At 37.9% G+C, this 12911-nt stretch overlaps 1 protein-coding gene across 1 annotated transcript in view; it reads right to left on the bottom strand.

Annotated features, from left to right (window-relative positions):
• Nucleotides 1-12911, bottom strand: part of MRRF (mitochondrial ribosome recycling factor) — a 56322-nt gene that overhangs the window by 42173 nt on the left and 1238 nt on the right. Inside the window, exons 2-3 of the mRNA XM_012771785.2 lie at nt 8531-8742; nt 3414-3569 (exon numbers count right to left, since the gene is read on the bottom strand). Coding sequence (XP_012627239.2) covers nt 3414-3569; nt 8531-8714 — 340 coding nt within the window. The 5' untranslated portion in view covers nt 8715-8742. The remainder of the gene's footprint in view (nt 1-3413; nt 3570-8530; nt 8743-12911) is intronic.

The raw sequence follows: 12911 nt of genomic DNA, 5'->3' as shown, positions 1-12911 counted from the left end.
TAGATTCCTGGGCCCCATTCCAGAGATCCTGATTCTATAGAAGCTTGGGATCCTGCGATTTGAGGGGAGCCTGTAATTTTTTTCCCCTAGTTTCACCACATGATTCTGACACACAGCCAGATTTGGAACCATTCCCTTATACCAACCTTGACTTTGGTGCATAGATCCCCTTCAGAAACACGCCCATTTAAAACAAAACACAACTGTTAACATTTCATTGTTATCTTGGATTTGATCTTTATCCATATCTGTATTCTGGAAAATTCTAGGTAAATTTTCAGAAACCAAAGGAGGCAAGCAATAAAGCTACAGTTACAAATGGAAAAGGGAGCATTATTCAAACTCCCTGATTTCCTATGCAAGAGAACTAGAGGAAAAACCTTACCATTCACAGTAGGAACCACTCAAGGATGGCTCATTCTGAGACACAAAAAGAAAGGGGGGCCGGCCAGCACGGTGGCTCACGCCTGTAATCCTAGCTCTCTGGGAAGCCGAGGCGGTCGGATTGCTCGAGGTCAGGAGTTCAAAACCAGCCTGAGCAAGAGCGAGACTCATCTCTACTATAAATAGAAATAAATTAATTGGCCAACTGATATATATATTTATAAAAAAAAAAATTAGCCGGGCATGGTGGCACATGCCTGTAGTCCCAGCTACTCAGGAGGCTGAGGCAGTAGGATCGCTTGAGCCCAGGAGTTTGAGGTTGCTGTGAGCTAGGCTGACGCCACGGCACTCACTCTAGCCTGGACAACAAAGCGAGACTCTGTCTCAAAAAAAAAAAAAGAAAGGGGGGAAAAGGAGTCTCAAACAAATTGACGTTATCCTGGCAATATGCTGTTAGAACAATGCAGTACCATACTATGGCCCAAAGATCTGATTAGAAGTACTCAAATTCAATGTTATCCCAAGATAGAAGGACACTGATACCACTGGCCTCAACTTGGCAAAGTCCAGGAGGTATAATGGTAAAAGTTATTCTGAGAACCAATGACCTGAGTTCAAATATCAACTCTGCCACTTCCAGATTGTGTGACTCTGGCAGATCCCTTCAACTTTCTGGGCCTCTGTTTCCTGATCTCTAAATGAGGCATAAAATTGTACTTATCTCATAGGGTTTTTATGAGAGTAAATGAAAGAATGCATGAAAAGCACTTAGAGCAGTATCCCAATAAATGCTATTATTATTTCTTGACATTTGCCTGTAGTTTAACCAAACTAAATTTCTCCAATACACTCTGTTCTCTCTTAAATCAGGACCCTTGCATAATTCTCCTTCTACTGAGAACACTTTTCTCTGCTAACTCCTGCTCATTCTTTAACACTCAGCTATAGTAGCATCTAATCTAAGAAATCTTATCTGATCTGCTAAGCTGGATTATGAGACCACCTTGTGAGCCCCCAAGCATCCTATGCACACTTCTATAATAATGATCGCCCATATTTATTGAACACTTCCTATGAGCAAGATGTCATATTAAATGCTTTCTATAATTCATGTGTTTTCATTATCATAATAACCCCATGAAATAGCCATTATCACTTCCACCATTCTACAGATGAGGAAACTGAGTCAGATAGAGTAATTTGCCAAATGAACCTATTTAAGTAATCAACACAAAAAAGTGCTCAATAATGTTCTGATGAATGTATGCATGGATGGATGAAAGGCAAAGAGGATAAGAATGAACAAATAAATCTGTATCTAGATAACTGTTACAAGGTGTCAACTATCTTGAAGATAGAAACTGCTGGTAGACAAATGGAAGTGTAAGAGGAAAAGTGCCTGCTGACTCAGACAGTAATGAAAGATGATATAGAAGAATCTGGCAAAAAATACTAAGTTTAGCCTTTTTCACCCAGTCTCTTCACAGGCCCCAAGTTCTACACAGAACTTTAAACAAACATAATCCTGAAGGGAAAGAAGCAAAGAGGAAATGCCAACAGGAGGCCTTTTGAAAGTGGATCTTAATTCGGCCTTCCTGATTTGCCATAAAATCCTTTGCCACAGAAGTCCCAACACAGGCTTTTCAGTATGCAGTTGTGGTGGTTCCCATTCCCTAAATCTATATCGACATAATGCATCAAATCCTTTTCCCTCAATCTGTCCCCAGCGAGAATCTCCCTCAGCCTCATTCCTGCCCCTCATTTTCTCAGAGGTTAACATTTAACAAATTACACTCCCAACCTCTTTCCAGGCCCATCATCTTTTTAAGTTCAACAAGAGTGGAGCTTGCTGGCTAATTTTAAGTATCACATTTCTCCCTGAGCTCCTCTCAAACTGCTCTCTGGTTTCGGCTGCAGAATGTTAACAGGCCAGAAAGCACAGGGGAGACAGAACACTTTATCAGTTTCATACCTAAAATAATAAGCAAGTTTAAAATAAACAGCTGAGAGAGATTGAATGGCACGCTCTACTGTCAGCAAAGGCAGAAATGCCCCAGTCCAAAAGTTGACAAATGATGGGAATGGTCCTCTAGTTTCACAATGGATCTCATCTCTGAACTATGTTTCTGATGGTGTTTATAAACGGAGCTGTACATTTTTCACTTGGTTTTCTTAAGAGTGACTTCATGAAATATTTCTAGTTTCCCTATGAACTACTTCAATCAAGATGTAAGTGGGAGCAGCCCAAGCTCCCACAGACACCTTCAGAGGGGGTCCCAGGCTCCACTCTAGGATGATGACAATTTGCAAAAAGGCCAATTTAACAGCAATTGGATTTTTCCTGCCTGCTTGCACCATCAGCTGACAACTCACTTCTCCATCACATCTGCAAATAGTTCTCCTAGACAGTTCTGACATTTCCCACTTAGAAAAGCCACTTTCAGGAAGTTATTAACCCAAATGGAATCTTCCTGGTCAAGCTCAGGGACATAGTAATGGCTCAGGTGGACAGGTTTGCAGCCAACTGGTTCCCAATAAGGGATGAGAACTATCAAATAGTACAAACTAGAAAAATCAGACCAAAGATGTCAATTACTGTGTGACAAAATACTTAAGATGTTTTTATAGTAAAATATAAATACATAAAATATAGTGATAAAATTCCCATTTTTTTGAGAGCGTATCTCCATGAGAGCAAAAACTATGCCTATTTTTGTTCACTACTATTGATATGTACTAGCACACTGCCTAGTTCATAGCAAATACTTGCTGAATGGATAAGTAAATGTAGCATCAGCTATGTGCCACACACTGTGCTACAACTATTACATATGTTATGTTATTTATTCTAATACCCACCCCAAAGGTATAAGGTAGGAATCAAACAAGGAAACTGAGGACCAGAAAAGTAAAGTAACTGCCTATGGTCAGCAGTTAGTAAGTGACAAAGCTGGTATTAAAACTCAATTCTGCCAAGACCATTCTCTTTCCAATACACCCCTCCCCAAAACATTGGTTCAGTCACTAACCTGGTGAGGTCCTTATGTTGAGAGTCTTATTGAAATTATCCTTGAGTACTTCTGTTACAGACTTCATTTCTTCATCTACTTCATCCAAGTTGATTATATCCTCAACCAAGGCAGTGTTAATATTCACTCTGGCTTGGGACTGTCCTTTCCCCTTGGCTAGAAAGTCAACATTCAGTAAATAAGAGAATAGCCATAAGCAATTGGTTAAAAAGTTCCTACTGTACACAGGAAAAAATGTCAAGTGCTGTAAATCACAGGAGTTTGAGGTTGCAGTGAGTGATGATGACACCACTGCATTCTAGCCATGACAACAGAGTAAACCCATCTCAAAAAAAAAAAAAAAGAAGCTAATAAATCTATAATCATACAAGATTTTTAATAAATCTTCCTTGATAACTGATAAATTAAGCAAATAAAAAAGTAAATAGAAAATTTGATCAATATAATTAATCACCTTGATCTAATAAATATATACAGAACCACACACCCAACAATAAGAGAATACGCAATACTCTGAAGCACAATACTCTAAAGATTGTGAATACACAATACTCTAAAGATTCAACTGTGTAGTTGAATCTTTATATGACATTACCATGTTCTATCCCACAAAGCAAATATCAACAAATATGAAAGAATCTGTATCACACAGAATATGCTCCCTGACCACAGTGGGATTAAGCTAACCACAAAACAACCATATGCTCGAGAAACTTTAAACATTCACAAATAATAAACATGCAACGGACTAAAGAGAAATGAACAGAAATTTAAAAATGACCATCATAAAAATATCATATATCAAAAACTTGTAGGAAGCACTTAAAGCTGTAGTTAGACAGAAATTTATAGCCTTAAATGCTTAAAAGAAAGGAACAAAGCATTATTCACAATAGCCAAGATACGGAAACAAGCAAAGTGTCTGTGGATAATGAGGACTACAGTTAATAATACTGTACTAGGGATTTTTGCTAAAAAAGATATGAGATGCTCTTGCCACAAAAAAAAAAAAAAAAACCCAAAACAAAAAAGAATAACTATATAAGATAATGGGTATGTTAATTTGTTTGAAAGTAAGTAACCATTTCACTATATGTATATCAAAACAAAATGTTGTACACCTTAAACATATACAATGGATTTATTTATTTATTTATTTTTGAGACAGTCTCGCTTTGTCACCCCGGTAGAGTGCCATGGCATCAGCCTCACTCACAGCAACCTCAAACTCCTGGGCTCAAGCAATCCTCCTGCCTCAGCCTCCCAAGTAGCTGGGACTACAGCTACATGCCACCATGCCCAGCTAATTTTTTCTATTTTTAGTAGAGAAAGGGTCTTGCTCTTGCTCAGGCTGGTCTCAAGCTCCTGACCTCGAGCAATCCTCTTGCCTTGGCCTCCCAGAGTGCTAGGATTATAGGCATGAGCCACCACACCTGGCCTACAATGAAATTTTTAAATGAAAAAAAAAAAAAAGAAAGTAAATAGCAAAGGCCAAAACTTAATGAACTGTCCAACTCAGAGGATAGAAAGTGAACAAGTACATAGAAGAAAGTAAACAATAAAGAGCAGGAATCCAGCCAGGCACAGTGGCTCATGCCTGTAATCCTAGCACTCTGGGAGGACAAATTGGGAGGATTGCTTGAGCTCAGGAATTCAAGATCAGCATGAGCAAGAGCCAGACCCCGCCTCTACTAAAAACAGAAAAATTAGCCAAGCCTCTTGAAACGTGTCTGTAGTCCCAGCTATTCAGAAAGCTGAGGCAGGATGATCACCTGGGCCTAAGAGTAGGAGGTTGCAGTTAGCTATGATGCCACTGTACTCTACCTGAGGTGACAGCGAGACTCTGTCTCAAAAAAAAAAAAAAATTCTCATTATCATCAAGGAAATCAAATGTATGATTTAAAGTCCATATACACACACGCAAACATCAGATCCAGATGATTTCATAGGCAAGCTCTATCAAACATGCAAGGAACTGATAATCTTGATTTTTATAGACCACCCCATTAAGAGAGATACACTCCCCAACTCACATTATGAGGCTATTAATATAGTCTTAACATCAAAATCAGAGAATAATACTTAGAAAGTCATGTTCATCAATATGAGAAAGTTACATTAAGGCTAATCGAGGAGAAAGAGAAGGAAGAAAAATAAAGGCTAATCTCACAAATACAGACTCAAAAATTCTAAAATAATAGCAAACCAAATCTAGCAACATATATACAGATTATGTGTATCTCCTATATATGTAGGGCTCACACCAAGAATGCAAAAGTGGTTTAACATCAGAAAAAGCTATCAATGTTGAGTCACCACATTAATAGATTAAAAGAGAAAAAAATATGATTATCTACCAAAAGCAAAGCAAACATAATTCTTGATAGTAACATACAAGAAATTGTTCCCTATAAAGTCAGGAATAAAACAAGGATGCCTATTACCACCAATCACATTTATTCAAATTATACTAGAGTCCCTACCTAGCCAGTGAAAGAGAGGAGTAGAAAGGAAAGAAACAGGAGGGAACACATGTACACATATGTGCACCAAAACACATGTACAAGAATGTTCACAGCAGCATTATTTCTTGTAGCTCAAAACTGGAAGCAACCCAAATGTCCATCAACTGTGGAATGAATACCCAAATTGTAGTATACACCTCCAATAGTATACTATCAGAAAAGAAAAATACTCAAACAATGGTTATAAATACAACATGGACAAATCTCACAAACGGGTTGTTACCAAAAGAAGCCAGACACAAAAGAATCCACACTGAGTTCAAAAAGAAGAAAACTAATCTGCAGTGTTAAAGTCAATATGGTGGATTATCTATCAATATAGCAGAAGAGTGACAACTGAAAGGAACATGAGTGACACTTCTAGAATACAAGTAACATCCTATTACTTGATCTAGGTGACAATTACATGATCGTGTTCATTCTGCAAAAATTCACTGAGCCGTAATTTTACGATTTAAGTATGTGCTTTTCTGTATATATGTTATAAATTAAAAAACTTATATATATATGTGTGTGTGTGCCAAAAATGATATGATACCCTAGAAATAAACCTGATTAACGAAATGTGCAAGCCAGGAGTGGTGGTGTGTGCCTAGAAGCCCAGCCATTCAGAAGGCTAAGGCCGGGAGGATCACCTGCACCCACCCAAGAGTCTGGAACTAGCCTGGGCAACATAGCAAGAACCCATCTCAAAAATTTTTTTTTAACTAAAATAAAATAAAACACTGTGCAAGATCTTTCTGGAAAAACCTGACAATATGATCATAAATTTCATACTGAAGAGCAGAAAGTCAGGAAGAAAAAGTGAGTGTGTGGTGAGGACATTTGTAGACTTTATGACCGAGATTCAAACAGTAAGGAATTGAGCGCAGGGAAAGATAAATAGTTCAATAAAATTAAGAGCGCAGAAACAAAGCCATACATATAAAGAAACAACATACAACAGAGGAGGCATTACAAACCTATGAGTAAAGAATGGGCTAATCAATACATGATGTTAGCATAACTTCTACCCATATGGAAAAGAAAGTTACAATTAGATTTCTTACGTCACACCATACTCAGAAATAAATTACCTTGGGATGGGGAAGGATTTCTTAAAGAAGACACAAAAAGCATAATGATAAACAAAAGAACTGAAAAACATGACTATACTAAAACTATGTTCAACAAAGACCAAAAAGTAAAAAGCAAAGAAGATACCTGTAACATATACAATCAACAAAAGATTAGCACCCCTAATATAGAAAGAATCTAATAAATCTAAAAGAAAAAAATCAAGCAACCAACTTCTTAAAGAGGTAATCAAGAAGACAAAACCAAATAGCCCACAAAATATGAAAAGATGCTGCTTACATACTATGGTTAATGTCTAGTGCACTAAAAGACTGCAATGCTGCAGGTATCAGGAGAGTCCCAGGTTTCTGGTTCTGCCACTATTAAAAATTAGATATGAACACAGGCAAATTTCTCACAAATGTACCTCAGTTTCCTCATTTACAAAATGGCAAGATCTGAATTCACTAGATAATTATAAGGATTTCTTCACTTGAAAATTATAATTCCTTCAGTGGATAATTATTAGGATCTAATTGGTAAGTGTATGGGAACTTTTAAAGAATATAATGCAACATACAGATCAAAAGTTACTACTATTATCACTATTAACAGAATATAAGTGTTCTAAACATTAATGTTCTTTAAGCAACTTGTTAATTTTCCTATTAACAGAAAGGGAAAGATCTATATGAAATTAGAAAAAGAGAGTCCGGGAAAATATTCAGCAGCATATATCTAGCACTATCTTTGGGAGTGGACTCCCTGACCCACCACTACAAACAGCTAGTCTGCTTGACAATTTTCTGTCACTCATACAACAAAATTTTTGAATATATACTATGTGCCAGGCCCTGTTAGGTGTTAAATAAGATAGACATAGACCCTATCTTCATCCAGCCCAGCACAGAAGACAAACAATGATCAATTTTACAATTATTAATAATTAACGACTGCTGTTCTAAGTGTGTCAAAGGTAAAATAATAGTATGCACGAGTGCAGGTAACAGGGGACCTGACCTAGTCTAAGAGGTCAGGGAAGGCTTCCCTGAGGAAGTGGCATTTAAGCTGATACCTGCAGTACATCAAAGTCTCATTCTTGGATGACACAAGCCATTAAGATCATCCATCTAAATCTAAGGCTCTAATACCCCAGTCACCCAATAATCTTCTGGTTTTCATTACACTTCCAACATCCATCTTCCCATAAGGAAAGAATATGGTGATCCCAGCCACAAGCATTCTGGTTTGCTTGGCACTTATAGCTCTAATTCTAAATATAAAAGAAATTAGGCATATTCTGAGCTACCAAGAAAACGAATGAGACAGCACGGTAATGAGAAAACAGGCCCAGGTGCTAACACTGTCTCTGCCACTGTGACCTTTTAAGCTAATCAACTGACCTATCTGAGACACCATATCCTCACGTGAGCAAAAGAAGAAATCCAGTGCATCTCTGAGATCCCTGCCAGCTATGATAATTCAAGGTCCAAATATAAAAAAGGGGTAAGGAGGGAGAGGAGGTCATGTCTCTACCTTTGGCTTTCTTGGTAGCAAAATGGCGGATTGAGACAGCTGAAAAGCCTGTATATTGCCTGTGGTCGTGTTGTCTTTCACTCACTGTCTTCAGTGTAACTTCTGAAACAGGTCTGGTCAAGGCTGCAAGGTAATTGCGAAAGGTAGGGTGGACCATGCGGAAGCACTTTAATCCCAAGGCCATGACTGAAGACAATCCTTAGGAACATCCACTAAAAAGAATAAGACAAAAAGGAGATATAAGTAAGAGACCCTACTGCAACTTCAGAAGATAATTCGTATGAATTATCAAGCAACCCCTATAAACTAAGCTATGTACTAGGCAACTTAAATACATTATCTCAAATCCTTCTCCCAACAGCCCTAGAAGGAAATATTATTAGCCTCATTTTACAGAATGAAGAAACTGAGGCTCACAGAGATTTAAGTTATTTGCCCATAGTCTGCAGGGCTCCAAACTCATGCTCTTTCCACTGCACCAAAATGCCTGTTAAGAAAATGTGCAGCATACTAAATCTTTAATGATGCTAATTAAACCCTTATATGGGAAAAAGCACAAAATCTTGATAAAGTTTAAAGAGGGAGAACAGAGGACTAGAAGAGGACTTTAAATTTACAAAGAAAAACATTTCAACAGGCATAAAATGACTGGAAAATTCACACGACAGCATCTAATTAACATTTTCTTTGGTTCCTTATGCACTGATTACCAATTAGAATGCACTTTACTTTAAAGTATAAAGCATGATCGAGGTTTGAGGTCTTCCATGGTATAGAACTAGAGCTCTGGAAAATGCCACCCTCCACAGTGTTAACACAAGTTACACATTATACTTCTGAATTCTTTGACCATGGAAAGATGCTATCACCTACAGGTACCTCTGGGGTAGAACACAGTCCTAGCTAGCTGACAATGCTTCTGCCAGGAATCTGGTTATCACTCAGCTAAAAATTAAGAACAATTAGCATCAAAAACCTGGAAGGTGCTATCTTTGAAAAATCAGTCCCACACTTCATTAAAAAAAAAAATCCCATCCTAAAATGTTGATGCAATATAATGGAGTGAATAAGAGCTACAATCCAATCCCAGCCCCACCAATTAAATACTGAATCTCCCTGTGCCTTGATTTCTTCAACTGTAAAATGGGGATAATTATGCTTACCTCTTAGGGTTGGGAATAATTAACGAGGTTATGCAAGTAAAATACTTGGCACAGTGCCTAGCAGACAGGAGCCCCCAAAATGATACTTATTGATAGCTATCACCTTTCCTTTCAAAAGACTTTTATGCTAGAGGCAGATACACTAAAGAAAATTTATATGTCATTAACAATGTGCAAGGTAGCCTAGAGTCAGTCAGACCTGAATGCAAATTTCAACTTTGGGCAATTCACTCCCCTTTCTGGACATCACTTTCTTCAATAAGAAAAATAAACCTGATCTTAAATAAAATGAAATAGTAAATGAATGCATGTAAAACACCTAGCACAGTGCCTGAAATATAGCAGCTACTTAATAAAAGGTGGCTATTCCTGTAATCCTAGCTCTTGGGAGGCCGAGGCGGGCGGATTGCTCAAGGTCAGGAGTTCAAAACCAGCCTGAGCAAGAGCGAGACCCCGTCTCTACTATAAACAGAAAGAAATTAATTGGCCAACTGATATATATATATAAAAAATTAGCCGGGCATAGTGGCACATGCCTGTAGTCCCAGCTACTCGGGAGGCTGAGGCAGAAGGATCACTCGAGTCCAGGAGTTTGAGGTTGCTGTGAGCTAGGCTGACGCCACGGCACTCACTCTAACCTGGACAACAAAGTGAGACTCTGTCTCAAAAAAAAAAAAAAAAAGGTGGCTATTATCATTATTTAAAAAAAAAAAAAGCAAATGAGTAGTATAAAGTCAAATAATTTCTCCTGGTGGAATTTTTAGTATCGGGGAAAGTCAGTGATCAATATACAAAGTCTGCAAAAACAGATCTGGATGAATATTGAAGGACTATTTTTTCATTTTCTTCTTTAATTACTATTATCAATAACTACTATTAATTGAGGTCAGGCCTGGGCTGTTTGCTTTACCCGTATTATTTCATCTAATCTTCTCAATAATGCCAAAGAGAAAGTATAATGATGCCCATTTTACCAATGTTGAAACTGAGGCTCAAAGAGATTAAGTCACTAGCCAAGGACATGGAGTTAATAATAGCCCAGACCTATTTCATCAGAACTGTTCACAAAAGTTTGGCTCAGAGTGAAGTTTCTATATCTAGGTTTTTTCCTAATAAAGCCAATGCCTAATTCACCCTTATAACCAAATATGGCTGTAAAAGAATGTGTAGTTTTTTTGGTTTGGGTTTTTTTAATCTACAGGGTCTCAATCTGGCTGCTCCATTTAAGACAGGTTTCCTGGTGTTCCTGTTGTGGGTCATAATACCAGCCCACAAAGCAACAGGAAATCAAAATGGTTTAGAAATAAATAACCTTTGACAGAAACACAGCACCCAAAAGGAGACCCAGTACACATGAACCGGAAGACAACCCTATAAATAAACCACATTGCTGAAACGCTTAAGGCATAGATTTTAATTGCACAGAAGTCTGGAAATTTCAAAGTGGAAGTTCAATAAGGCAGTCCCTTGGATCCTTTACCTTAAGGACATATACATTCAGTTCAGCACAGATAAAGAATTAAACTTGAGGAAAGAAATTTGTTATAAGCCCAAGTAGTCCCTAACAAAATTAACCTATACACAGAAGCAATGAGGTGTTAGTCTGGGCTTTGGACACAGTCTGGAACTGGAATCTCAGTTCCCCCACTCACCAGCTGTGTGACCTTGTCAGCCTCTCAGAGCTACAGTTTCTACCACATTGTCATGGTGCTATTAAGGAGCCTTTAAAAAACTAATTATAACAACAATGACAATAGCTAACATTTACACAGTGGTAACTATGTGACAGAAACTACTCTAAGTGCTTTATATACGTTAACTCATTTGAACCTCATGATAACCCTATAAGTACTATGATTATCCCCATTTTACAGATGATAAAATGGAGGCATAAATAATTTGCTTATGATTCAAATTCAGGCAATCCAGTCTGTGCTCACTATAGTATACTGTGTACCTAAAACAGTCAATATAGTAGGGCTTAGTGGTACATGTTTATAGTCCTCACTACTGAGGGTGCTGAGGTGGGAGGATTACTTGAGCTCAGGAGTTCAAGGCCAGCCTGGGCAACATAGTAAGACCCTGTCTCAAAAAAAACAAAGTATAATACAATGCCTGGCACCTAGTAGGTACACAATAAATAGTAGCTATTGTAGTGTCCAATTGCTGAAATTTTTTTAAAAACTACTTTAAAGACACATTCTTTTTCCAAAGTTGAGAGTCCTGTTCTTTCTTGGAAGTATATTTTAATTTTGGAAAAAGCTAGATGATGAACTCAAAGTCCTGGCTCCCAGCAACCCCTTCCAATCCAGCTGTATACTAGCTCATAATATGTACATTTTTACAAATATGAGTGTGCACACACACAGGCCTTTTTTGTATATAAAATACTTCCACATGATTATCTTATTTGATTCTCAAAATAACCAAAAAGTGGTGATTACCACTCACATTTTGCAAGAAAAGCAAACTGATCTTTCATTTCTCAAATGCTCCTTTTGTTCCAGGGTCTTCAAACATGCCATTGAATCTGCCTGATGATCTTCCCCTACCTCTTTAACTGACTACCACCCATTTTTTCTTTCAGATTTCAGTTAACCATCACTTCCTCAGATGATGCTTTCCTTGGCCACCTCCTACAACCCAACTAGGGCAGGTGTCCTGTAGTACACTTTCATAACACCCTGTACTTCATCATGGGACTTAACTGTTAACAACACAAGTTATTTGCATAACTGAGTATTGTCTAACTCCTTCCATATGACTAAAAGCACTACAAGGTCTATGGTTGTCTTGCTCACTGTACACCAGTGCCTATTACAGTGCCTGAACACAAGACAATGTATAAATGTGACAAATACACGAATGAAGGTTCAGAAAGATTAAGCCCTTGCCCAGAGTCAAAATGCTGTATCCAGAATTGGAATCTAACCCTCCAGTGGTCCTTTCTGGGCTTCCCAACACTGCCTCCACTCTCTCTTGGTTTGCCAGATTTTTGTTAGAGACAGCAGGGCATGTTGTTTTCTAAATTAAGTGTCATGTAAATAAAGGTTCTTAGAGTATCTGACTATACACAGAATCATTATGTCACTGACACGGCCAAAGAAGGGATAAGGCACTTTAACAGGTGGAGAAAGAGCTTTTGATTAAGACATCAGAAAGCTGGATTGCAATATTTCTACCTCATCACCTCCTGCCATCCACCTCTATTCAAAAAG

This window comes from Microcebus murinus, chromosome 12 (assembly GCF_040939455.1).
Source record: "Microcebus murinus isolate Inina chromosome 12, M.murinus_Inina_mat1.0, whole genome shotgun sequence".
Classification (NCBI taxonomy): Eukaryota; Metazoa; Chordata; class Mammalia; order Primates; family Cheirogaleidae; genus Microcebus; species Microcebus murinus.
Note: the sequence above shows the minus strand (reverse complement) of the source record. Positions and strands in the feature narration are given on the sequence as shown.